Consider the following 25,573-nt stretch of genomic DNA (forward strand, 5'->3'; position numbering starts at 1 on the left):
TATCCATATTCATTAGCGGGTCGCAGCGGAGGCCCGCCCACCAATCAGCGCCCGATAATTATCCGCGTAATTAGGCCGGGCTCGTGGCTCAAACACAGCCATTTCGCCGGTCTGTCCTGTGTTTCACTTACCAGCCACCGCGAAATTGAAACAACCGGAGCGTTCGCGGGCCGCGATTACTTTTTCACGCGCGCGGAATGCGTTATGCGACGATCGTGGATCGTTCAGAATCATCCCCTGACACCACCGGATTCACTATCGACGATCATTGCGATCGTGCAGATTAAAATTACCAATTGTGCAATTGGCTTGTGTCCGTGCGCAGGGTTCGTCGAAATATACCTTGGCCAATAATTATAGGTGAAGACAATAGTTTTTTGAATAAATACGACTATAAAGTTTTAAGTTAATTTAGGAATTGATGAATATTGAAAAAGAATATTGAAAAGTGAAATTTATACGCTCTCACGACTCGATTCTCTCTCTAGATCTCTAAATCTTTGGACAAAGTTAAAAAAAAAAAAGAAGAAACGTTGGTACTAAGGATTAAATTTGTAGGCGTTGATTAAATTTTTGTATTAGGTCGATGCCTATATGTGAAATTTAATTTTAATGAAACTACGCAGCTGCCCATTGAATTTTATTTAATTTTTACGTGTGTTCAATATTTGGGAGGATTTCTAATAATAATTTCATTATTCTCGTTGTTGCAAATAATTGGAATATGATCTTTCTATATTGGTTGAAATTTGAGAAGAAATTGACGTTAATTGGAAATAGAAATTCATCGTTCATATTGAATGATAAACAACAAGTTTAATGTTCAATGTTTAGATTTGTTTTAAAGAATATTATGGTAACGTTCAAAATTGTTTTAAAGAATTATACAAATTCTGTTCCAAGAAATTTCTGAACCTATAATTGAACTTTCAATCGAACAAATTTTTAAAAAGATTGTAACAGCGCCATTTAAACAATATTTCCAAAGCTGATAATTTCCATAAGTTTAAAATAATGGAAGTAGATAATCGTCAAATGGACGCGTTAAATTACAGAAACATAAGTTTTATTTATTACATCTCATTATTCACAGGTAATCGAGGCATTTACATAATTTTAAATAAATTTAAATAATTAGTTTTACATAAATTTAAATAATTAGAAACAGCCTCAAAATTACCTCAAAGAAATTATAAAAATTCCTGTTGAATTATTGTACTTGTGATTGCAACATATTTGACGAAAAGAAAAAAATATTAATATCTTCATTATAACTGTATTTTACAAATTACATTGGAATTTTATAAATAATTAAATTGTACTGGAGTTTCATAAATAATTCTAAACTTTTTAAGTAGAATTACTCAAGTGCAACGAATCGCGCAAATCGAATAATTTATATTTAAAAAGACAAGAAAAACCATATCAACCGTTGTACGCCATTAATTTGTTCCTTCGATTCTCCGTCAATATTGCAAAAAAAAAAAAAAAAAATCGCTCGAATAAGTTGAAAAATCGTGCGTTGCGATCGTTCCGCCGGAAATACAATGATACGCGCGTTCGAGTTAATATCTCGTTTTACGATCGAGCTGGATAACAAACGAAAAGCTGCAGGCAGTGTTCCGACGATACGATTGATGTTTGTCGATTTAAGTGATTAACGAATCCTCTTTGTGGAGCGTGGATGCGTGTCGATAGCCATTCGCGAAAGAGAGCGGGGTAACGATTCGTCGAACGGAACGAGAGAAAGACGAGATTATCGACGAGAATTTTCGCCGATTGCCTGTTAATCGGACGAAAATCAAAATTCTCGCTGCACGTGATTATACGGTTTTCGTTTTCCATGCGCTGCCAATTAGAGCCGAAAGAGGGCAAAAAAGAAAAAAAAAAGAAAAAAGAAAAAACGCCTCGTAAGTTTTCGCTGACTGTATTTTTGCTCTCGTTTGTTTTCGAAAAAAAAAAAAAATACTGGGGATTTAACAATTCGTCCGGGCAAATTCTACGTTCTAGTATTTACGCTCTGAGATTCGTTTCAGCGCGATTTCCCGCAAATAAATTGATACGCCACTTAGCTGCAGAGAGAAACGAGCAACGAATCGTCAGAATTGATTGTTAAAATTATTCAACTGAAATAATCGAAGGATTACTCGAATGAATACTCGATTGATCGATGTTTCGTAGTGGAGAATCGAATGATTGACTCTCGCTACTTGTTTTGTAACAAGAAATAGTATAATAACTATTAAAATATCTTCCATTTTCATCACAAGTCACGTCAGACAAATTTAACGTTGCACCGTGGCAACTAACACCATATGATTGATTCTGACTACTTATTTCGCAGTTGAACAGAGTAACGTTTTATACGTCGCTTTTAAACAACAAGTTAGCGGAGTAAAATATGTTTTATATGCAAATTAACACGTTGTGTGCCACCTGCGACCGGAAATTGTTTCCTCGATGGAGCCATGGTGGTCATCAGTGACCGGAGTGTGACTTCAAATGTTTCGAATAAGTAAGATAAAATCTAAAAAGTTTTGAACGTCACAGCCAACCGGACAATATTATGAAATTAAGAAATGCACCAATTTAATTCAGGTTAAAGATTTCGATTAAAATGTTATTTATAGTATTAAAAAAATTAAGTACGGTATATTGTTTTAATTCTCTCAGTGGCCTCCCGAGAGCATCGTGTGTGAAAACAGTTGAAGTTAAATATAGTTAAAATAACGCAGTTCTGACTCTGATAATTTATTTTAAAAAATTCCACAATTTCATCAGAGAAGATTATCTACCACAGATGATTGAATCGACGCGTCGTACATCATGGCTGCTAATGTTACTATCTGTTACATGATTGATTTTCATTTCACAGTGGAGCAAGAAGCCTCGTAAATTACTGTCGAACAGAAAACTTGTTTGCTAATACAAAATATATTATTAAGAAGAGAGAGATATACTTAATAACAATCTACCATAATGATCATCTGAAACTTTCTCCATGATGCATCGGGGAAGTTACAATTTCTACGTAAATTGAATCAAAGTGTCATTATTTATTCTTCAATTCTATTCTTTACAGATGAGACTGTTATTTGTCACATTCGAGAAAAGATATTCGGTATTCCATCAACAAAAGTTATGTGTGTATTTAGCTAACTAGTAGTAATAACTTAATCTTTAATAATATCTAATAATAATATATTATATAGTTATATCACTGTATAATTAAATAATTATATATTGTTATCACATAATATCATATATATATATATATATACACACACATAATTATATCTAAATAAATCAATCAATATTCATGTGCATTTAAATAACAAACAGAACGAATACAATATTAATTTTCAAGTATGTAATTAGAAAAAGTTCACCAGCTCAAATCGGTTAAAAAGAATTTCAATAACATTTTCCAATTCCTTCGTCGGCAGTATGTCCACTATCTGCCTAAAATCGCCAATTATCTCGTGCAAATACGTGAAAAGCAAACGCGTTCGGGTTTTCACCGCGGACTAACCGAATTCCAGCTGGCATACCGAAACTGGCTGACTAATTTGCACGCGATATGTGAATCCGGATCGATCGAATGCTTGGAATATTTCGCCACGGTTAACTCGGCTGTCAACGCGCAGATCCATCGCGTAGCTTCTTAAGGGGATGTTCTCATTCGAAGCGGATTTTTAAGCGATTTGTTAGAGATTAGGGATTGTTGAAATTTTGTACGCCTGTTTGATTATGCTTCGAGGCGTATTTTCTGTAATGTTGAAATTTTTCTGTGGGTATAATCTTCCGTGTACATTGCCTTTAATAATGATTTACGTTGTTATGTTCATGAGAAAAGGGCAGAAATGAATTTTCAATCGTTAAATCCACTGTTGATTTAATCATTAGAAAAAATTTTCCATCCGCGTATTCTAATATATAAATTATAACAATTTATAATTATGAATTTATTTGTCTTATTTATTTCTTTATTTATTTATCGTGGCAGGAAAAGTATATATTAAAGTATATATAAAAGAAAATAACACATGGATAATATATAGTTCTGTACAAATACAACTTTAAGCATAAAATATAGTGTAATAGATTGATTATCATGAAACATGAAATATATAATAGTATAAAAAAATTGTTGGCACACCGAAAAATTTCTCATCTGTGGAGGTTTCCTTCCAACTTGTTTAAGAACGCTTCGCTATGTAACTAAAACTAATTTTAGAAACTAAATTCTGGTAAAAGAAGATCGGTGTTTTATTACAAATTTCAAGGGAAGAATCATTCTCCTCGATCCAAGAATATTTCAAGACATTTTCTTATTTTCTGTTACTTCGTTGTAGTGTGATTTTAGAAATTGTTGACAATAAAAGAATCACGTCTCGCTGTGATACTGTTGGAGTAGAAAAATTTCGGCCAGAATGTCTCGTGAAAAGATGAAAGCTGTCGTTGTAGGATTCTTCAAGGATCTCTTGTGCGAGACACGTAACAGCGATAAAACCCGGCAATGCTAACAGAAGTAGCTACAGCTTCAAAAATTCAATCGACCTCCAGCCTCGTGGCTTTATCGCCTACGTTAACGTGAATCTTTAACCCGTCTCGCTTCACGTTCCACGTTCTCATAAATATCAAATTGAACAATCCCACTAAACGGTGGGAAACTCGATCATCATCCTCTTGTTTCGAACAGATTACATTAATGGTTGTATGCTGTTACTTATACATTGTTTTGTTGTTTTATCTATCGTGCAAAACACGAGGTTTGTTCCGTCAATTCGTTCACTGGGCACGTCACAAAATTTTGAAAATAGAAAAATAGAACAAAGAAGAAATTAGGAAAATAGAACAGTTATACAAAGTCAGAGTTTGCATGAAAATGATTTACTAACACGTAGCGTCGACAAGTATCGGCTTAAATCATTGAAATCAATAATACAGAAACAAATTTCGCGGGAAAATTATTTGTTACACAGAGCCAATAATGAAATTCAAATTCCAATCAGCAGTGATGACGACGAATTAACAGAACTGAACGTTCGACAATCATTCACGCAGGATGTGTTTCAAAATTTAATCTTGTGTAATCCAGGATCAATATATATCACTGAAAAACAATATATATAATAGCAACAAAATAAATAGGCAAACGAGTATGCATAAATATTCCAAGTTTACAGAAGAAAGGATTGTGCAAACTAGAGACCATCAATAAACATACAATATTAATTATTGTAACAAACTAAAAAGACAAAAGAGTATTCAAAAATATTTAATAGAAGCTGCAAAGGAAATAGAAATTTAGATTATAGAAATTGCATACAACTAAAAAATAATACAATATCAACCGTTACAACAAAAGGCAGAAGAATATGTATAAATATTTCAAGATATTTGATACAAGCTACACAAGAAAAGACAAAGTACATACTACTAAAAGACAACATAATATCACATGTTGTAACAATTGGAAGAAACAAAAATATTCTACAAATAAACAATACAATACCAATCATTGTGATAAAATAGAGAAACAAATATTTCAGGCTATGCATGAAAAGATTGTGCAAACTACATACTACTAAAGGACAGTGCAACATCAAATATTGCAACAATCTGAAGAAGCAGAAATATTCTACAAACAGGACAATACCAATCACTGTGACAAAGTAAAGGAACAAAAGAAAATGCAAGTGTTTCAAGATACTTCACACACAAAAGGATTGTGCAAACTACGTGCTACTAAAAAAAACGACACAATATCAACTATTTTATTTAAAGAAATATTCTACAAATACAATTACTGTGACAAAGTAAAGAGTATGCACAAATGTTTCAAGATATTTGACAGAAGATACACGAGAGAAAGGTTTGTGCAAACTACATACTACTAAAAAAGCGATGCAATATCAGCTATTGCGACAACCTAAAGAAGCAGAGACGTTCCTCAAATAATCGATACAGTACCAATACTGTGACAAAGTAATGAAACGAAGAGGAAAAGAAAAGTAAAGGAGAGGAAAGAATTTGCACAAACGTAGCAAGATCACCGACAGAGGCAACAGAGTAAAGGATTAAGGAGACACGAGGGAGACGATAATTCTTCAGAGCGGAGTTATTGTTCCGTCGCGGCGAACGGAATTGGCAATATCGCTTGGCTCACATCCCGCTGGCTGAGCGGAGAGAAACATAGAAAATCGGTTGCCCCGTGGGAACGTTCATCTCCGAATGAACGTCTCTATCGATGCCGATGGAGAACCGGAGTTATCCGTCTGCGAGCGTTTAACTCGCCACCGGGCCTCTGGTGGAAACACACACGCACCTCTGGGCCACTCCTGGCGCCGTTGTCGCGCTCGTTTCCCTTTAAAATCGATATTTAACGCGCGACGAAGGGTCTTTTTAACCCGGCACAATGGCCAGGAAGCCGATGGGAATATCGGGGCCGACGATTTTTCGACGACCACGTGAACGTCGAATTATCCGGGAATTAAAAGCTGCTCACGAAAGCTTCGCCACTCGGCGAAATTTAAAGGCGACTGGTCTCTCTCTCTCTCTCTCTCTCTCTCTTTATTTCTTTCTCTTTCTCTCTTTTTGTCCTCGCGGCGCGACGCGGGATTTCCAGCTACCGGTCTACGCTTCGGGGGAAAAAGTACTCCTGAAAACGATCAATTTTTATTTCCATCCCGGATATAGCTTTCTATTTATTTATTCCCTGGCTCGGGAGGATTCCTCGCTCGAAATAATAGAAAAATGTTTCGCTTCCCCCCAATTGGAGATTTTGCTTTTTTCGTTCATCGTTTTCGAGGAAATATCCGACGACTTTTGGACCTCGGAATTTGCGGGAACGAAGTTTCTATGCTCGTGGTCGAGTCACAAGTGAGTCAATAACGGCGAAGAATAGTTGATAATTTTCAGTTGTTGCAATTTTGTGAAAAGGAATTCGATTCAACTCGGTTTCATTTTTAAAGCGTAGAAGTTAACAATGACTGAGTTCGTTTCTTTTCTTCTTTTTTTCTCAAAATATTGTAAAAATCCAAAAGTCTCTGGAAACAATGACAAAATTTTTTCATGATTCACCATTTTATTCAAGGCTGCTCTTTACAACGATCTCTTGAAACTTGTATGATTTCTCTCATCGTTTCATTGAACTTTAAACATTAGGACCAAACATTAGAAAATGTTAGAGTTTGCTGAATTTTTGTCGTGATATTCAAAATTGAATAAAATATTGAAAAAAGATTGTACAGCAAATTCTGAGAATGAAAATATCTCACTTATTAAAAAAAAGAAAGGAAAAAAAATGACTGTGGATCTAGTCATTAAATGATTTTGCAATTTCTGGAAATATTTGAATTTTTACATATCAGTTACGCTTTTCACTGTATATATTTTTCTAATTGGTTGTAAGCTTTTTGTATAATGATTAGAAATCACTATTTATGCTGTAATAAATACTCGAGCAATTATCTATTGGAAAATGCAAGGGCTCCAAAGTTTTCCATTTACAATAGAATATATTAAAGATAAAGCTTCCTTGCTCAAATAAAAGAAATTTATGAAATTTCGAATTAAATTAATTTTCATATTGTATTACAATCATGCATGAAGTCGTTCATTTTTCATCGTTCATAGAAAATGATTGAAAAAGGAAATTGACGATATTTCGAACATTTACTGCGAGTTTGAAAGTTAAGATCGAAGATATTTTATGTCATCTAATTTGTACAAACTGACCTTCTCGCCATTTCGGTTTTAATCTCCATTATATTTTTATCGTCAGATAAAGGAAAGTTATTGTTTCTGATCTCGTTCGCCTCGATACTTGCAACCTGACGAGCAAAAAGAAAAGAAAAAGAAAATAGTGCTATAAATAGTGAAAAAAAGTTGAAGATGATCTTGGAAAAAATACTTAAAAAGATCAAATGTCAAATTTCGATTGTGATAAAAAAGAAAAAAGAAAAAAATTGATATACCAATAAGAAAAATAATTGAAACATTCACGTTAGATGATCTGCTTTGTATATTCCAGTTTTGCTGATAAAACACTATTGTTTCGACTATACAGGGTTTGATTCACGTGACATGCACACTTTTTGATTATGCGTCTGATGAAAAATTGCACAAGTGTTAATGAACACAATTTTGAGCACAACATATAGATAAAATAAGGTCACTTATGTTTATAAATGTTTGCAAATAAATGCTTCACGCAGTTTAGGACCAACGCGGGTTAATACTTTTTTGTTTAGAATTTAATATTCTTTCGACTTGTGATGAAGAAAGTACATAGTTTGGTTTAAAAAAATAGAGACGAGCTTGAGAATTTCAACGAATTTCATCGATATTTTGCCTCCTTTAAAACTATACAACTTTTGTGTTAAACGATTTTTCATTAGACGCACGATTGAAACGTTATTTCAGGTGTACGAGTTATGTGAACCACCCTAGCCCACTGACACAGTATATAATTCAGTCCGAAGTTCTCATCCGCGAAAAGAAAAAAAGAAAAAAAAGAAAAAAAGAAAGAGAAAAGAAAGAATTTCGTCAACAAACGATCGAAACGATGATTAAAACCTCGTGTTGCCAAAAGCGGGCAATGCCCGATAGAGGGAACGGAACGTTCGAAGTTGAATTTCACCCGAGCTCGGCACGAAGTGAATCCGAAGTTGCTTTCGCTTTCGGGAAAGCGTGGCAAAGAGGGAGAGAGAAAGAAAGAGAGAGAGAGAGAGAGAGAGAGAGAGAGAAGGGGGGATCCCTCTCGGCTGAAAGCTGCGATGGATCCTGGTATTCCACAGTCAGATTCTATCTCGCGAATTCAATGAAAAGGAAAACAGGCTGCAGGAAATGGAACATCTGCGACTACTCTCTCGATCGATATCGAGGGAGAGGGAAGAGAAAGAGAGAGAAAAAAAAATCAAATTTGTTTTCGCTGAGAGAACAAAGGAAGTATGTGTGTGTGTGTGTGTGTGTGTAACTTTCTCTCTTTCTTTCTCTCTCCAACGCGCTTTTCATCGCGCGTCTCTCTGCGTTGGCTGAAGAACGATGAAATTAGAAGAGGGTAGAGAAGGATCGATATCTCCTTGGATCGGGAACCGAATAACAGACAAATGGCGGGCGAAACAGGGCGCGCAGCACTCTCTCGGCAAAACCACGCGAAAGTGCATGGAAATACCGAGACAAGGGAACGCGTGCCAGCGTTAAAATGTTTCGTCGTGGATCCGGGAACGAGATATATAGTTAGGAATAGTTCTCTACCTTCGGATTGAGTTCCATACTTCCGCTGGATCGATGGAATGGAATTTATTATTGTTCGGCGGCAGTTCGAGATTGGCAGGTACCATTTTTCCATGCAATCTGGCTTACCATTTTGCGAGAAGTATCTGAGGGTTGAAGAAACAGTATTGTTTAGCTCTGTGTTCGAATCGAGGGGGCAGGACGGTTTGACGGGCCTAAAAATTACGAATACTTTGGAGGGTAAAAAGAAAGTACATATTTGATTAATATGAGCTTTCGTGATTTATTTTGACACATTATGAACTGTAAAAAGCAACATTAAAAAAGAAAAATAGAGCTCTCGTTTAACTTTTTAACGGCATCCTTTTACATAAGTTTTTTTTTTACATTGCCCATCGGTATGCATGATTCCAGCCAAACAGGATTAGTTGCAACGAAAAATGTTCAAAAGTAAACGATATTCTCTAGGGATTGACGATCCAACATTTTCATTTCTGTGAAAATTGTGAAACTAGCAGCTATTTGTTTTTGATGTTTCGTATTTATGCCAAAAGTTTCTACGGTTTTTGTTTGTATTTTTCGAGATTGTTAAAAATTTAAAAAATGTTCGATCGTCAATCCCTAGTAAATGTTACACTAAAGATACGTACCAAGTTTCAAGATAATCGGTTAGATTCCGAGATATCTTACGAAAAATACTTATCTGGTGAGATAACACTTTCAGTTTTTACAATAATTTAATTAAGAATTATACCTTTATTGCTTTTTCGAAATTTTGAATGTCGTACCTGCGACATAATTAAGAAATAGTTTCCTACCAAAGGGAAAAAATTGATAATTCTTATTTATCGATTGATTTCACAAACAAAGCCAATTCCAAAGTGAACTCGGATATCGAAATGAAAAAAAAAACAAAAGAAGAAAAGAAAAAACTACTCCACAAAGAAAGAAACATGAAATTCAATATGAAGTTTTTAAATCGATTAAATTTAAAAAAAAAAAAAAAAAAAAAAAAAAGAAAAAAAAAAGAAAGTATAAAGGAAAGTAAATTTTTTACATTTAAATCGCACCCACAACGATTGTCGAATGACGATTTTCGTATTATAAGCGCGAGTTTATCGACGATAATTAAACGGTGCTTGAATTTTTTCCAATAACGATCGGAATATTAAACCCTTCTAATCCTCTTTATTAAGCTTGCAAATGTCAGATAAAGCGCAAACGAAATGTAAATAATTAAGCAACAAAAATTAGCGAAAGAACAAAGAAGAAAAAGAAAAAAAAAAAAAAAGAAAATCAAACGTAAGAATATTAATATTATTTCGCGAGTCGAGTTCATCCTTCCCGCCCCCCTGGGAGGTGATTCATCCATGAATGTATTAACGCAATTACGGCGTACGGGTTCTCCTTCGTGCGGTAGGGAATGTAGGAAACCAGTTTCTACGAATTTACGAGAACGTGGTCCGCGTCGATGCGGGGGTAGCTGGTCGGGAAGGGTCGCGCTCTTAGATGGTACCCCTTGGCACCGCTGCCCTCGCTACGCGGTGGTACCTGCTGGTACCGGCTCTCTCGTTCGTTCCAAACCTCCCTCTCCCCCTCACCAATACAAATGCGCGCAATTTACTGGCTCTGTGCTTTCACCTGTTCGATCGTGGACTTGTCAGATATAGACAATACACACGATCGAGCCCCTGAACTCATTTTCAATCCTCCTCCCGCGATATTTACTTAATGCATAGCTGTATCCCTTTCTCGCGAGTTTAAGACTTGTTAATTCAGTTAGAGTTCAGTTACGCGAATTTCAATGGAGCAGGACAGAGGATTTTACATTTATGCTTAAGATTCGGGTCAGCCTGTACTCGTTTTTAATTCCCATTCCACTATATTTACTTGACAAGTAATTGTCAAACAGCTTCTTTGTTATGTGTTTATGTAAATCTGCAAATTTGGCTGAGATCTTATTGTTAATTTCACACATAGCGTGTTTCACCGTCGACGGTCGATGGTGTGATATTTTTTTTAATGATTCAATGGAGACTTGTATATTTTACATTATAATCTCAGAATTATAATCAATCGCGCATCTGCTTACATCCCTAAAAGCAAAAACTGATCGTCGAACGTTCGCGAAGCGAGTCACGAATCTGCCAATGACTCTTCGTTTATTGATTTTATTTATAATTTTTCCTATCCGAGAATATCGACAGTTTCGAATCTTTTCGAAAGTTTCATGGGGCTTCGAATAAGTCATCCCTGGTTTAAATGAATCGTCTCGAAAGTACTCACGAAATCCACTGATAGATAGCTGACACCGTGAGCTCCCCCTTTTCACGAAGAGCGTGTTCTATAAGTTCTGTGTACGTGAACGGTGGCTTCTTTGGGCCGTTGCATCGGGAAGACACAAAATTCCGATTGTCCAGGCTAGAGTAACTATGATTCGACTCCAGATGCGACGATCCGTTCTCGTTGTAGCTTCTCTTCACATCGTTCACGTAGGTGTATCCGTAAGAACGTCCATTTACTCTTGTCTTGTTCCCTAAAAGCGTGAAAACATTCATTTTTTTCTTTTTTTACAATTTCTCTAAACCATACCAGCCAACAATTTCAAAATCAACCCTTTATACTGTACTATGAATTGTTGATTAACTTTGTTCAATTAAAACTCATAGAAAAACAATGCAAGTATTATTTTTCCAAATTATCTCCTAATGGCGCGTGACGGTATAATTAATTATTATTGAAAACTTTCCTCTACCCCAATCACGCGAATATAAAATTTAATTCTTCCAAAAATTCGCATTAACATTTGGCAAAGTTACCCAAGTCTCCACCCCGATGACATCCCTGTGTGTTCTCTACTTGTGAAAAACCATGAACCAATAAATATCAGTGGTCAACAAATAGCATTGAGCATAAAAGGTTGATACAAGCATATGTCGAACAGTTGCACACCACTGTGAACGTCCTTGTACGAAGTAGGCACAGTGGATTTTTCGTCGGCAGCCTCGATGAACGGATCCAACTTGAAATCCAGCAACCAGGAAAGGTTCCCAGTCTCCTGATCGTCGAATTGTTGCTGTTGATGGCTACTAGAAGGCACGTCAGTCTTACTCTGTTGTATGTTGGACGGCGGAACGGTAACAACTGGCTCCCAATAGTCAGAGTTAATGGGATAGCTCGTCTCCTCTACTTGAACCTCCTGGATCACTTGCTCTTGCCTGTGCTCCGACGACGACGAGGAGGACGTCGATGGCGAGGCCGCGATGTCGACGATACTCTGTTGGTGTTGTTCCAGCTCCGAGACGGTTGTCCAGGTGCAGTTAGTGCCGTCCACGAGGAGAACCTCCAGTCGAGCAACCGGGCACTCCTCCACGGCTTCCTGGGCCGACAACGGCGAGAACAGGGCCACCGTGTCGCCCAATTCTTGGTGAGAGGTGACCACTTCCATTGGGGCCTCGATCTCTTGGTACTGGTATCGTTTACGGACGTTCTGCACCTCCTCGCAGATGCTCTCGATGTCCAGATCCTCGAAGATTCGTTTCTTGCTGGCGCGAGACTGGTTGTCGGATAGCTCGCGCTCGGGGTCAGAGGATGGCCCAATCATGCTGTCAAATTTTAGCGTTCGTGTGTGTAAATGCAATGTTGATCGTGCGAAGAATTTTCTGACATTTTGCGTGTGATATCCACGATAATTAGCAATATCATATTGTAGCAACCATTAGTATTATTGTATTTATTGTATAACTAAAGATATTATTTCATCGTACAGCAACGACTTTAATACTAATAATCAATTTTCCCTTTAGCAGGCAAAAAAATTAAGAATTACCTACTTGAATCAGAATATGACAACTCGGTACTCTACGTGACTCTAACTATAAATTTTCGTGGATCTTAAAGTTTCTAAAACTTGAGATTGAAAATTAAATATTTAACTTAATTGCGTCGTTTCATTTTTGTTGCACTCGTGTAATCTGAAGTAGCATGAAAGGAACAATGTATCGAAAAGACATTCCTATTAAGAACAGGACAAGTGAAAAGAAGCGAAGAAACATAAAACATACATAATAAAGTCAAAAGTAGTCAATTTAAAGAAGCTACGTATCAAGCTCGAGCCATGAACTGAAATTGTCCCATTGGAAATACAGAAATGTTGGAGTGTGCAATGCAAAATATTAAAGGCATGAACTAAGTTAACAACCAACTAATGGTTAATGCAACACTTCATTCGTGACTTCTCGTTCGAATTAACTACAGCGATCAAACTCCATCGAATCATACTACAATCGTGGAAAAGCGTTTCACAAAATTTAGTCGATTTCCTCTTCCATCCAGATCTAGACAATTTCGCATAAATTTCGGAAGTGGTCCAACTATCGTACACTTTTCATTTCTCATTACACTACAGATATTCGTTTTGTAGTTTTCTATCTGTGCAACTGGGCTTCCGCTGTGCGTCTACTCTTTCCATGCATTTTTCTTAACTCGATGGAGCAGCAACTTATGCGTTGATCCCACGACTTGAATTAACGAAACTTAACAAATAATCAAAGCTGAATCGAGTCAAATCAAACAAATGATTAAAAAACTATATAACGGCATGAACAATATATCCATTTACACTTACCTTGACCCACCCGAGGGAATCTTGATTTCGGCGAGACTTGACGAGATCCGCCACGAATTATTCCGCGATCGTCGGGCTAACGGAACTGTTAATTACAGTGCACGTCCCGACTTTCATCACGATGTCCTAATGTCAACATGAAAATAACATGCCAGGGGTGTTGAACGTTTCATCGATGCACCAGCCTCGCGTTTTTGTCCGTGAGAATAGAAGAGGGGGTTGTTGGAGATTATCGGCGAAGGGACTCGCGACTAAATAACGTAGTCAACAGGGTACACGGGGTTCAATGATGTCTCATTGCGGACGGCACTCCCCTTTGTACGTGAAATCACCTTGCAATCAGACGTTCTCTTTTTTTTCTCTGGTATATCTACATGATCAACTTCGGACCGCCGACTGTCTTCTCTTTCGTATTTCAACTGTTACGCGGCGTGATGCGCGCACATCACTGAGCCGTGGTCCAAGTGGAGGGGACGCGGGCGCATGCGCGGTCCGACAAAAATTTGGCGCTCAAAAGTCTCCACACGTACCTGTAACAGAAAATTTCGTTGTACGTGTCAGTATTAGACGAGAGCATTGACATAAACGAGCTTCTTCGGCAAAAATTATAAATTATTCTCGTCGAAAATATCGGATTACATGTCACTTGCTGAAACTTTCAAAACACCAAGCCCCGAAGTTTTGGTTTCGAGTCTCTGGAAAGAGTATCTGTATGTTCCAAACTAATAAAAAAAAATATTATAAATCTTAAGCTATATTAACCCATTTTGTTTCTCGCTTAATGCTTCTTTCTAACATCTATAGATTCTGTGGGAATCCAATTGGGATGCAGAGTAATTAATTATTGAATACATATATTCAAATATATTTATACAATCGTAAATGTATTATATGTAAACACTTGTAATGACAAGTGTGTACGAAGAAAGTTTATGTATATGTATATCATGTAGTTTATGTATAAATATACAATTCTATATATATATATTTGAATATTAAATAACATAGAAAATGTTTTATTTTAATGTATAACGTTAAGATAAAAATGTTGTTAATAGGATAATAATTAAAAAGAACTCGCTCGGCCCCAGCATACATGCAACCAAGCTTGCGTGTATGTATGGCCGCGTTGGCGCAGCGGACGAGTCGATTTTGAAGAGAGATCGACGGCCGTTTTGCGTATTTATTTACCCGCTATAAAGACACGGCGTGTGACTAGCAGCGTTCAGGGTCAAGGTGACATCGCATAGAGAAAGAGACGGAAACCGACAAAGTTGCATTTTTACAATCCACGGACTGTACTCGCAATCGTGGCACTTTTTGCGCCGAGTGTACTGTGTAGATGCATGTATCCACTGCGCACGGATGAACGTCATGAAGAATGACATTTAAAATTTGCAGTTAAAGATCATACGATAATAGAACAGAGAAGCCTTGCTGATTCGCGGTGTGACAGTTACCGTTACATGGAGTATTGAACGAGAGACGAAATACATTAACATGGACAACGTGGACCAGCATTTGATTCATCAGTTCAGTTGCCTAGGCACAACCGACAGGGACGATCTGGTAAAGCAGCTGCAGAAGCTGCTGGCTGGCAGCCAGCTCAATGAAACGACCGCCGAGTTCTTCTTGGATATGAATAATTGGTGAGACATCCCTCCACATATACCTGTTTTACGTTGATCAGATTCAGTCGACCCGACCTAACCCTACCGTCGCCATGTTTACGTGTCGTATTGTCCTATCCATCTTTGCTTATTTACACCACTGACAGCTCACAGTCATATCACACTTTCATTCCTTCGAGTTATGTACGGCGTAGGGTTATTTGTTAAGTAAATCGTCGTTCAATCAAGCGACTGTTTCATTAGAATATTAAGTGACTATAAAAAAAAAAAGAGTATGATTTTTTTAAAAACCGACATTTGTTGATGAAGCATAGACAAATTAAATAAATGTATGTATACGTGTAAATAATCTACATACAATTGTAGGAACCTCCAAGCAGCGATATGTAGCTACTTTGACTTTGAATCTCCGATTCAAAATAAGTTTCCTTGTATGATGCTGGTATGTGACAGCACCATCGGTGAAGGAGAATCAATACCGCCCCTCACTAAGTTTCGAAAATCATGGCATGTACAAAACAGTGGTACAGAAGCATGGCCTGATGGAATCTGTTTACAGTATATAGGAGGGGTACAAATGGGAGCATGTACAAGAGTACCAGTACCATCACTAGGTCCGGCAGAGATAACTGAAGTGAATGTGGATCTTCAGAGTCCTCCAAATTGTGGTACATTTCAAAGTAAATGGAGGATGATGGTAAAGTCTACAGAAATCTTTTTCGGAAGTAAAATCTTTTATCTTATTGTTGTTGCGCATCTGTGACATTCTTTTTCTATAGCAATAATTCTTTTCTTTTTAACTTAGATGTTATTTGGATAACCATTACAGTAAGTGAAAGTGGTACTCTGGCCATTACTCAACAACTGCATCAATTAAGTACTTCATCATCTAATGATGCAAAGATGTGCTAGCCCCGAATATCCAGAAAATTTCCTTAACTTCTCTCCTTCTCATTTTTTAAACGCCTTTGATTATTTTTAAACCAAACAAAGTTAAAAGTAACATGTTCGTTTAAGATACCGTTTTAGAACATTAGAAACATTTTTATTTTCCTTTGTAGTCACGCGAGAAAACAATATCTTTAATGGATAATTACATGATTTAAGACAGTACTGGATTTAAATACCATATTGTATAGAAGTAAGATAATTTTGTTAAATTCTGAAAGTTGCTTACACAAGGCCTTTTGTCGTCCATGCTTGTCAGTTACACCCTTCTGGAGGATCTTCTTTTATTCGATTGTTTCTGTAATGTGACGTGTGGCAAACGACTATGGCTAGAGCTGTAACAGACACGTATGGACCATTTTTGAAACTGGTACTGATAGAAATTGATATAAATATAAATAATTTAAAAAAGTATATATATATACATATATTATTACAAAATATATATATATATTTTTTTGCGTGTGTATAATTAAGATACGAGTTTATTAAAGAAAGAAATGAATAAAAACAATTTTTATTAGAAAATAAAATATAGATATGGTTGAAATATGATAATGCTACATGAATTCATTCACCGATTTAATGTCAATTGTACACGTATTTTCTTAATTGTTAAATCTTGCTTCTAGATTAAAAAAAAAAAAAATGTACATAAGCTTGTTCGCACTCCGTTTTTAAACGGCCATTGGCATGGAGATTTTTGTATGTGGGACGTATCCGATCAGTTCGAAATCATCTGCCGTGAAATCATTTATATTTTCAACGTTCTTGACGATTTTTAAACATGGGAATGATTTTGGCACACGCTTTATTTGCTCCTCAAGCGCGGATATGTGATTGAGATACACGTGACAGTCACCCATTGTATGTACAAATTCACCTGGCTAGAAATAAATTAAAAGATGCAAGTTTCTGTTAAAAAGCTCATTGATTTTTCTCTCTCTTTATTTATGTCTCGTAAATTTACCTTCAAATTTGTAATATGTGCCAGCATGTAAGTTAGCAAAGAATAGGACGCGATATTAAACGGTACGCCAAGACCCATGTCTGCGCTTCTTTGATAAAGTTGACACGACAATTCTCCATTGTTTACATAGAATTGAACGAAACAATGGCAAGGAGGCAGAGCCATTTTTGGTATGTCAACTGGGTTCCATGCTGTCATTATAATCCTTCTATCATTCGGGGAATGCCGTATCTTATCTATTACCTGTTCCAATTGATCTATGCCTATATAAACAAATCTTTAAATGTACTTGTAGATAATTAAATTTGTACAATTAAATATAGGAACGCTGAGTTACTGTTTCACCTTGTCCACTATAATCTGTATGCATATCTTTGTATTCCGCACCAAAATGTCTCCATTGAAAACCATAGACAGGTCCCAGATCTCCTTCCTCTCTGTCTGTAAAGCCAGAGGAGTCCAGGAAGTTACGTGAGCTGTTCGCATCCCATATGTGAACATTTTTTTCAGTCAATTCCTTGGCGTTTGTTGAACCTCTGATAAACCATAGCAACTCCTCCAGCACACCCTTCCAAAACACTCGTTTTGTAGTTAGTAATGGAAACACGTCTATGATAACAGATCACATTAATGATTGTATTCAATTGCACAGGATAATTAAACTTTGTTCCATAAAAGAATGAAAGAGAGTTGTTTACTTACTGTCTCGTAAAGTAAACCGCATTTGCGTCCCAAAAATTGATAGCGTGCCTACGCCTGTACGATCATCTTTCCTTGTCCCTTCTTTGATCACCTTTTTGATTATATTCAAGTATTGATATTCCTCGTGCTCTTTCTCGTTCTCAGACTGATTCGTTTCATTCATGATTCAAAGAGAACGTCAATACAAAGAAAACTTATAATATGATGAAACCAATAACTGATACTCGTGCAACAGATGTAATCCACTACTGGTTAACTCCAAATCTTTCAAATTCGAAGAGGCTTAAAATAAAAAAACCATTAGGAAGAAATTTTCGAAAAGCACACAATTACGTGTTATTTGTTCCGCGAGAAAGTATTAATTAATTTCACAAAAATCTAATATAAACAAAAAAGCGGGAAAGATTAACAAATGAGAACGCGGGAAAAAATTACGCGCCAAATTACGAATTTGATGAACTTTAACATAAATCTGAATAAATACAAAATGCATGAAAGGGCTTTAATACATCTAAAACAATTATGATACATCATTGGCTGTGTTAATGTTCATTTTTTAATCATATGTAATAATGTTAATAATGTTCATTGTTTAATATTATTACATCATTGATATCTGTTATGAAGAATACTTACGTGTCATGTTTCTGACACATCCTGTAGAGTTCCTTACGGTATACACTGTACAATGTATGTCAAATATATATATAATAAGTGTAGTATGTATATATACATATAAGTCCACTGGAGTAAGCATGTTTAAAGTTCAAGGAGGAGATTTGTTATGCTAAACAGTTGTAACAGCAAAAAAAGAAAACAGATCAGATATTTTTTTGCTATTCGATTTGTCAGAAATGGCCAATGATTTTTGTTCTGTAGAAAATGCATAAAGGATCGTGCGTTGGTGTTGGAAGGTTAACTATTATTATCAAGGAGATTTCATTAGATTATTCAGTGGATCAAAATGGTATTGGACATTATAAATTCCTCCGTGTTGAAAATCATCGAACCATATAGAAACTGGATCATAGAAAATCCGCAACTATTGTGCGAAATTGAGAACATGGTCCATTGTTTACCTTACTTCACAGCTGGTTTGTTTTGAGACAACGATCCTTCTCGTGTGTTCTAGTTTAACACAAATTTTTTTTTCAGGTCATTTCAACAACTCTACTTTTGTGTCGGAGCTGTTGTACTCAACTTCGAACTTGATAGTGCTCTTCAACGATTTGCTGATGTGCAGCGGGAAATGTGTCAATTTGAAGTTTCGCCAGTTCGAGACGAAAATCAAGATTTGGTTAACCGTGGTAGAGTACACGGAAGCTCTCGTCGAGATCTCCGCAAAGAAATTATGGGGACAAACCGGGAAATGGTTCATGATTATTGTTGTACAATTGTTTAAGTGTGTGCCATGATATTTCTGAATTTATGTATTTCTTTTTCAGTTGTCAGTATTTAAAAACAAATCCTTTGCAGAACCGTATTGAGACTCATGTTGATTCATATTTACAAGGAACGTGTAACCAAAAGTCCTCCAATACAGCCGCTTAACAGAGAGAAGTTAAACGATTCACATAGTGACAAATTAGGGGAAGGATTTAAACTAAAACGTTCCGGCACTATTGTTAGAAGTATAAGAAGCATCAATCATTCATATGTGCGCACTTGGAAACCACTTTCTTCCGATGTTCAGAATAATGATAATTTAAATAGGTCTCCAGTATTAGAAAAGAACTTGATATTAGCTGAAGTGAGGACATTATTCAAGTTCACTTCAATGTACTAGCTGTTGTGGAAACACTTATCCGTTAATATCTTTCATTTTGTTTCTAGACTCTTTACGTTCTAAAACCATTATTCCACTTAGGATGTATATCTGTTACTGGAAAAAAACGTTGGCCACCATGGTTGTTATCGCTTGCTATCGATTTATTCAGGTAAAAATTGAAATTTATTACCAAATTTTATCAAGTAACTGTCGTTAAATTGATTGAATTATGTAATGACATAAAGATTCAATGTTTTTCTTTTTTTGCAGTTTAAAGATAGTTAATAACCAAACGAAAAATATGTCGTTTAGTAAGGAGGAGGAGAAGGAGTTCTTCCGGCGAAAAGTTGCTTTGCTCCTTTACATGCTAAAATCACCGTTTTATGATAAATACAGCCGCATTAGAATATACGCGATCTTAACGGCACTTTCCAATACAGTACCTTTAGCTAGATTTTTGACAGAGCCAATAAAAAAATACTTGCCACATTGGCAAAGTACATATTTTTATCTCTGGTCAAGTTAGTTTATAAAGTTTATAAACTTATTAAATGTTTTAAGTGGTTTTTGGTACATCTTTCTGTGGAACAAGGGTTATGGAGAAAAAATAAGAACAATTACAAATTCAAAAAGGAAAATAAGTTTGAAATGGTTGACTTTTATCATAAATGAGATGAAAGCGTCAGCAAATGTCGAAAAATTTTTATTTACTTTAGGTGATGGTAAAGTAGTTCTTTACAATTTATTGAAGCATTTAACAATTCATAATTTATTAACACTTTCGCGGCAGGATGTTTCGAGTAAAAATTTCGGGCACGTTTAGAATCCTTGAGACGGCAGTGGTCGTCGTGTGAAACATTATTAAAATTATCATTATGAAAATCTTATGGTATAATAATCATACGTATTATTTTAACAGATATTTTTACTTAGTTATATTGATGTTCAAGCAAACGTGACGCCCGCCATGAAAGTTTTAATATATTTTACATTCAATAGAAAAGTTACAAATACTATTACAATCATATAGGAAAATGGAGATTCGCCATTCTATTTTTGTGAATACTGTGTTTCAATCAAAATTGTATACTTGATTGTATACTTTTACATAATATTTGTTGTTATATTCTGTGTAAGCATGTGTGAGTATATTTTTGTAATTTATATTTTCAAACATAAAAATATATAAATGTACATGTTTATTGTTTTATATTAATATATTATTTTTATAAATAGTAAAATCTAAATATAAATTTTTTAACGAATACTTGAAACTTTTTATGTTAATTATGTACAACAAAATGTATACAACTGTATATATATATAAAACGAAAACAAAAACGAAAACACAGGATCAATGAATATATAAAAGATTAAAAGAGATATTTCATTAAAAAATATATTTCCATGCCCAATATGTTCTATAGATCCCCTTATATTAAAAGTCACTAAATCTTAATATACCACAAAATGCATGGCAATAACTTGCAAATATATTACATCTTAAAAGAAATATAGCATAGCAGAAAATACAAATATGGCCTTTGGAATTAAATAGCAATTTGCATAAAAAATTACTTATTCACACATTTGGAGTAATGAGTTTATAGTTACATCTTTCTTTCCATTATTTGCATCATAAACTGATTTAATTACCTCTTTGTCCACATTTGGGAACATCTCTGAAATCTGTAAGTTATACATTATTATAAGATCTGTTGCAGAAAAAAAATAAAATTATATTTCTCTACAATACCTGCTTTAATTCAACTTCAGCATTTGGCATAGAACTGGGAACAACAGGTGGTACTGCAGCTGTAGGTGGTGCTGTATAAACATTTACTGGTGCATATTGCGTCATACCAAACATTGTCGAAGAAGGAACCATCATAATTGGAGGTGCACTCATATACGGATGGCACTTAGTCTATTAAAATAAAGAAACAAGTTAATTACAGTTATTAATTTATTGTAATTATAAAATTAAACATATTTTCAACTGAATTAACAACCTTTACCGTATAACTGAAAACTAAATTTATCATTCCCTCTTGATTGTCTCCTTGCTTTCCGCTAAGCATGTACCAATCTTCGTGTGTTTCTCCTTTTTGCAGGACCTGTGATGGAATATCTATATGACCCCAAGCGATTAATTCATCCATGACAAACGAACATTCATCATAAATTTCTACATATATTTGCGACACTCCTGGAGGCAAGTAGCTGAATAATAAAAAGAGAAAGAAAAGCAATGGATGGATAATGAATCTATACACTGATGGCTTGAATTACAAAAATTACGCACCACTGAATAACTTTGTTCCAATGTGGATTTTTCGCCCCGTTTGAGCAAGTGTGTGTTTCATACACCGCGTGGCCTACTCTTAGTCTCACATAAGGGTCCATTCTAGTCATCCCGTAGTTTTTCACAAGCTTAGCCTATAGGAAGTATCTTTTTGAAATTACGAATAAAACATTATTATAGTGTGTATTGCTACTTTCATAAAACTAAATAAAGCTCACACATTATACGTTCGAGAAAATCATAGAGTTACCTGAACAATGGTAATACTAAGTCTGCCAACATGAGGTTCCTGCATCGCTGGCATGTTTTGCATTTGTAACTGGTGAAGCGCGAGTGCTGCTTGTTGGTCCGCTGCCTCCTGTTGCTGCTGAGCATTTCGGTCTTCCAATCTGAGAAATCCCTGAGGAAGTGGACCGAGGAAAGCCTAGGAAATCATTACCATGTTAAGTATTTATTCACGTACACAGAAAATTTGCCAGATTAATTTTATGACCATTAAGTGTCAATAAAAAGAACTTTTTTTTCTTTTTACTTTCACATCCCAACTGCAGAAACATTTTCGTCGTTTTCATAACTTAAGGTAATTGAGACGTTCTGCTAATCTGAGTACTGCCAATCTTTAAATGGATTAATATCGTTCAACGAATCAGCGTGTGAGTCATCAAGAAAAACAAATGTTTAATAATCAGTTAGTCGTTTATCGATTAACAAATACATTTTTAATTTCCAACGTGCAGCACGGTGTCCGAACTGCACGTCGAGAATAGACAGTAAATTAATTAATTCGGGCATCGTCTTGACTTCAAAACGAATTGCAACACTTGGCGCAAAGTTATTGACGAGCTTTGTTTACCCGTCTTTTCCATTCTTCGTACAGATCCGATCGCCTTTCGGTTTCCATAACAGTTATCCGAAGCTTCGTCGTCGCTCAAAAACCACTGGCCGACGGTTCTCCGGTGTGATCGATTGCAAAAATAAGTGAAACCTGTCAAACTGCAAGTACGTATGTTTTTTTTCCTCCCCGATGTATCGGCACAATCACAACACGGCACATCTGATGCACAGCGGTGCAGCGCGACATCTCGAGAGGATCTCTCTCAACACCCGAAGTCGCGTGTGTACGAACGCGTGTGTTCAAACGCGAACGATACCATAGAGACTCGTGTCCGAACGATGCGAGTTGCCGCTTTCCTCGACGAAACGAAATGAGATTTCTCTCTCGTCGCGAACTGGCGATCTCGAAACGAGGCTCGGAAAACGCGGCAGCAGTGAAAATGTGAATCTCGATCGGAGGTGACGTGCACGTGACGCGATCGAGCTGGGAGATGGAACCGAGGAGTGGATACGGCAGGTCCACGCGAATGAGAAACAAAGACCGCACTGCGAGACTTTGAAATACATACTTCCAAAGATAAGTTGCATTTGGGTGAGTTGCGTCGGTTCCTTCTTATTTACAGAGTTATTTCGTTTTTTCTTTCCCACCTCTTCTCGTTCTGATCTTTTCCTTTTTCTTTTTTTTTTCTTTTTTTTTTTGTTATTCATCACGACTGCAGGCAAGTTCGTTCTCGCTGGAGTGACGTATCGGGAGATCCATTGTTGCCAGGATCACCCCTCGCCAGAAGAACAGAGTTCTTTTTCGAACTGTTCTTTTTCGAACAGGTCGCGCGTCGGTGGTTGCCCCTTGCTTCCGATTCCGGTGTGATCCTTCTCTAGTCATTTGGTCACGGCGGTTGTTCGTTCGCGGTTAATCGGAGGAAGTCCGGGGGGAGGGGTGGAGCGCGACCAGTTCCCAACCATATTTTCGACGGAGCCCCGAGTTTTCCACGGACCATGTCGCACCAAACAGGAATTAAAGGTATTGAATTGCTGCGTTGTAACGTCAACTGCGATGAGTTTCCACAAAATCTACGCAATTAACCTCAAAATGTGTACGTAACGTTGGAACGTTAATGACAACATGGTTCGGTTGTTTCAGCGAACGACGCGCTTAAAAAGTTGTTCAGCAAGTGTCGGGATGGAAAGATACGAGTCTTGAAGGTTTCCATCGAGAACGGTAAGCTTGTTTCCCAATCTAGCGTAAGTAATGTGAATCTCATGCAGTTCACACATATTTTCACAAGTTCCTTTGTTTTATAGAGGAACTAACACCTGCTGCTTCTTCCAAGCCAATAAACAAATGGCAGGACGACTACGACAAGATGATCAAACCGCTGATCATCGAAAATCAACCTGCGTATATTCTTTATCGACTCGACACTAAATCTCCTGATTCTGGCTATGATTGGTTATTTATCTCCTGGTCACCAGACACTGCTCCAGTTAGGCAAAAGATGTTATATGCGTCGACCAAAGCAACTTTGAAGCAAGAGTTTGGCACTGCATCTATAAAGGAGGAATTGCACGGTACAGTGCCAGAGGATATAACTTTGGAAGGTTATCACAAATACAAGAGAAATAATGCTGCACCTGCGCCGTTAACAACTGCGGAGGAGGAATTGGCGGAGCTTAGAAAGAACACGGTCACTACGGATTATAGTGTAGAAACAAGGCATCAAACGTTGAGCGGTGTTGCTTTTCCTGTAACTGATGAGGCAAAGCAAGCGATCACAGAGCTTGGTAAAGGTATACATGAATATGTACAGTTGAAGATCGACTTAGAAGAGGAAAAGATACATTTGGTCATGGCTTGCGACGTTTCGTTGGATAAATTGCCAACAAAAGTCCCATCTGATTCTGCTAGATATCATCTTTATAATTTCAAGCACACCCATGAAGGAGATTACATGGAATGTATAGGTATGTTATAAAAATAAAAATGCCAGTCTTTCAATCAATAATGTATTATCTGTCTTTCAATCAATAATTATTTATGGTGTTGCAGTTTTTATATATAGCATGCCAGGATATAGTTGCAGTATTAAGGAAAGGATGTTATATTCATCTTGTAAAGCACCTCTGTTAGAGCTTATTCAATCACTTGGAGTTACTATAACGAAAAAAGTAAGTAGGTAGATGAAAGTTCTCAATACGGTATCTTTTAATTTACTTTGTTTCCAATGGTTCTTTTTTGCATGAATGTCTTAACAGGATCATTTCAAAACTGGTAAATTGTGTTAGAATCTATATGCTTTTTAAATAATTTTTTATTTCATTATTATATTTTACATTATACCGGCAAGAATAATACATCTTGTGTTAAATTAAAGAAAGAATAGTTAATACACTACGAGTTAATATTAATTAGCAGGTATTTTGTTCTTTTAGTCGCATTGTTATAGTGTTTCTTGCTTTTAGATTTTATCTTTTTCCATGTGGATTTTAATATTAAGATTAAATTATTTCTTTTTCCTTTTTTTTTTTTTTTTTTTTTTTTCTTTTT

The 25,573-nt window shown here is 36.1% G+C and overlaps 6 protein-coding genes across 9 annotated transcripts in view; 3 read left to right on the forward strand and 3 right to left on the reverse strand.

Annotated features, from left to right (window-relative positions):
- Window positions 1–11,467: 11,467 nt before the first annotated feature.
- On the reverse strand, window positions 11,468–14,472 carry LOC122537254. Of its 2 annotated transcripts, none has more exons than XM_043670284.1 (3): window positions 13,871–14,472; window positions 12,355–12,848; window positions 11,468–11,779 (listed from the first exon to the last, which is right to left on the reverse strand). In XM_043670284.1, exons 2-3 carry the CDS (start codon window positions 12,845–12,847, stop codon window positions 11,526–11,528), a joined length of 747 nt encoding a protein of 248 aa, XP_043526219.1. In that variant the 5' UTR covers window position 12,848; window positions 13,871–14,472; the 3' UTR covers window positions 11,468–11,525. The 2 variants fall into 2 exon arrangements, with proteins under 2 accessions (XP_043526219.1, XP_043526218.1); XM_043670283.1 differs by having other exon boundaries at window positions 11,472–11,779; window positions 12,196–12,848; window positions 13,871–14,461.
- Window positions 14,473–15,010: 538 nt separating this feature from the next.
- On the forward strand, window positions 15,011–17,375 carry LOC122537258 (protein ILRUN). The gene is made up of 3 exons (XM_043670290.1): window positions 15,011–15,519; window positions 15,868–16,226; window positions 16,307–17,375. The coding sequence occupies exons 1-3, from the start codon at window positions 15,371–15,373 to the stop codon at window positions 16,411–16,413; spliced, it is 615 nt and encodes a 204-aa protein (XP_043526225.1). The 5' UTR covers window positions 15,011–15,370; the 3' UTR covers window positions 16,414–17,375.
- On the reverse strand, window positions 17,107–18,453 carry LOC122537255 (thymidylate synthase). Its single transcript, XM_043670286.1, has 4 exons — window positions 18,122–18,453; window positions 17,765–18,028; window positions 17,420–17,682; window positions 17,107–17,336 (listed from the first exon to the last, which is right to left on the reverse strand). Exons 1-4 carry the CDS (start codon window positions 18,282–18,284, stop codon window positions 17,127–17,129), a joined length of 900 nt encoding a protein of 299 aa, XP_043526221.1. The 5' UTR covers window positions 18,285–18,453; the 3' UTR covers window positions 17,107–17,126.
- Window positions 18,454–18,813: 360 nt separating this feature from the next.
- LOC122537253 (peroxisomal membrane protein PEX16) lies at window positions 18,814–21,083 on the forward strand. Its single transcript, XM_043670282.1, has 5 exons — window positions 18,814–19,215; window positions 19,277–19,523; window positions 19,598–19,871; window positions 19,955–20,058; window positions 20,160–21,083. Exons 1-5 carry the CDS (start codon window positions 19,086–19,088, stop codon window positions 20,413–20,415), a joined length of 1,011 nt encoding a protein of 336 aa, XP_043526217.1. The 5' UTR covers window positions 18,814–19,085; the 3' UTR covers window positions 20,416–21,083.
- On the reverse strand, window positions 20,578–23,233 carry LOC122537256 (toll-interacting protein-like). Of its 2 annotated transcripts, none has more exons than XM_043670288.1 (6): window positions 23,048–23,233; window positions 22,445–22,618; window positions 22,195–22,328; window positions 21,908–22,112; window positions 21,646–21,816; window positions 20,578–21,578 (listed from the first exon to the last, which is right to left on the reverse strand). In XM_043670288.1, exons 1-6 carry the CDS (start codon window positions 23,093–23,095, stop codon window positions 21,468–21,470), a joined length of 843 nt encoding a protein of 280 aa, XP_043526223.1. In that variant the 5' UTR covers window positions 23,096–23,233; the 3' UTR covers window positions 20,578–21,467. The 2 variants fall into 2 exon arrangements, with proteins under 2 accessions (XP_043526223.1, XP_043526222.1); XM_043670287.1 differs by having other exon boundaries at window positions 21,902–22,112.
- A 249-nt stretch (window positions 23,234–23,482) lies between these two features.
- The window catches only part of LOC122537252 (twinfilin), a 5,839-nt gene continuing 3,748 nt past the window's right edge, over window positions 23,483–25,573 (forward strand). For both annotated transcript variants that reach the window (XR_006308589.1, XM_043670281.1), the window contains exons 1-5: window positions 23,483–23,620; window positions 23,748–24,049; window positions 24,170–24,247; window positions 24,331–24,990; window positions 25,076–25,194. Coding sequence is in view for 1 of the 2 variants with exons in the window: in XM_043670281.1 (XP_043526216.1) it covers window positions 24,025–24,049; window positions 24,170–24,247; window positions 24,331–24,990; window positions 25,076–25,194 (882 nt within the window). In the remaining variant the exon portion in view is untranslated. The remainder of the gene's footprint in view (window positions 23,621–23,747; window positions 24,050–24,169; window positions 24,248–24,330; window positions 24,991–25,075; window positions 25,195–25,573) is intronic.

The sequence above is a fragment of the Frieseomelitta varia genome, unplaced genomic scaffold, assembly GCF_011392965.1.
Source record: "Frieseomelitta varia isolate USP_RPSP 00005682 unplaced genomic scaffold, Fvar_1.2 scaffold_897, whole genome shotgun sequence".
NCBI lineage: Eukaryota > Metazoa > Arthropoda > Insecta > Hymenoptera > Apidae > Frieseomelitta > Frieseomelitta varia.

What these genes read in the sequence shown, in the direction of transcription:
- LOC122537255 (XM_043670286.1), bottom strand. Translation starts at nt 18,284, where the DNA reads ATGAATGAAACGAATCAGTCTGAGAACGAGAAAGAGCACGAGGAATAT. An exon ending in GCGGTTTACTTTACGAGACA is followed by an intron (nt 18,029 to 18,121) that starts GTAAGTAAACAA and finishes CTGTTATCATAG; the next exon opens with ACGTGTTTCCATTACTAACT. An exon ending in TACAGATTATAGTGGACAAG is followed by an intron (nt 17,683 to 17,764) that starts GTGAAACAGTAA and finishes TTGTTTATATAG; the next exon opens with GCATAGATCAATTGGAACAG.
- LOC122537254 (XM_043670283.1), bottom strand. Translation starts at nt 12,847, where the DNA reads ATGATTGGGCCATCCTCTGACCCCGAGCGCGAGCTATCCGACAACCAG. An exon ending in GTACAAGGACGTTCACAGTG is followed by an intron (nt 11,780 to 12,195) that starts GTGTGCAACTGT and finishes TCACGCTTTTAG; the next exon opens with GGAACAAGACAAGAGTAAAT.
- LOC122537253 (XM_043670282.1), top strand. Translation starts at nt 19,086, where the DNA reads ATGGTATTGGACATTATAAATTCCTCCGTGTTGAAAATCATCGAACCA. An exon ending in AGAACTTGATATTAGCTGAA is followed by an intron (nt 19,872 to 19,954) that starts GTGAGGACATTA and finishes TTTTGTTTCTAG; the next exon opens with ACTCTTTACGTTCTAAAACC. An exon ending in CTTGCTATCGATTTATTCAG is followed by an intron (nt 20,059 to 20,159) that starts GTAAAAATTGAA and finishes CTTTTTTTGCAG; the next exon opens with TTTAAAGATAGTTAATAACC.
- LOC122537256 (XM_043670287.1), bottom strand. Translation starts at nt 23,095, where the DNA reads ATGGAAACCGAAAGGCGATCGGATCTGTACGAAGAATGGAAAAGACGG. An exon ending in ACGAAGAATGGAAAAGACGG is followed by an intron (nt 22,619 to 23,047) that starts GTAAACAAAGCT and finishes ATGATTTCCTAG; the next exon opens with GCTTTCCTCGGTCCACTTCC. An exon ending in CTGAAGTTGAATTAAAGCAG is followed by an intron (nt 21,579 to 21,645) that starts GTATTGTAGAGA and finishes TATAACTTACAG; the next exon opens with ATTTCAGAGATGTTCCCAAA.
- LOC122537258 (XM_043670290.1), top strand. Translation starts at nt 15,371, where the DNA reads ATGGACAACGTGGACCAGCATTTGATTCATCAGTTCAGTTGCCTAGGC. An exon ending in TTCTTGGATATGAATAATTG is followed by an intron (nt 15,520 to 15,867) that starts GTGAGACATCCC and finishes ATACAATTGTAG; the next exon opens with GAACCTCCAAGCAGCGATAT. An exon ending in TACAGAAATCTTTTTCGGAA is followed by an intron (nt 16,227 to 16,306) that starts GTAAAATCTTTT and finishes TTTTTAACTTAG; the next exon opens with ATGTTATTTGGATAACCATT.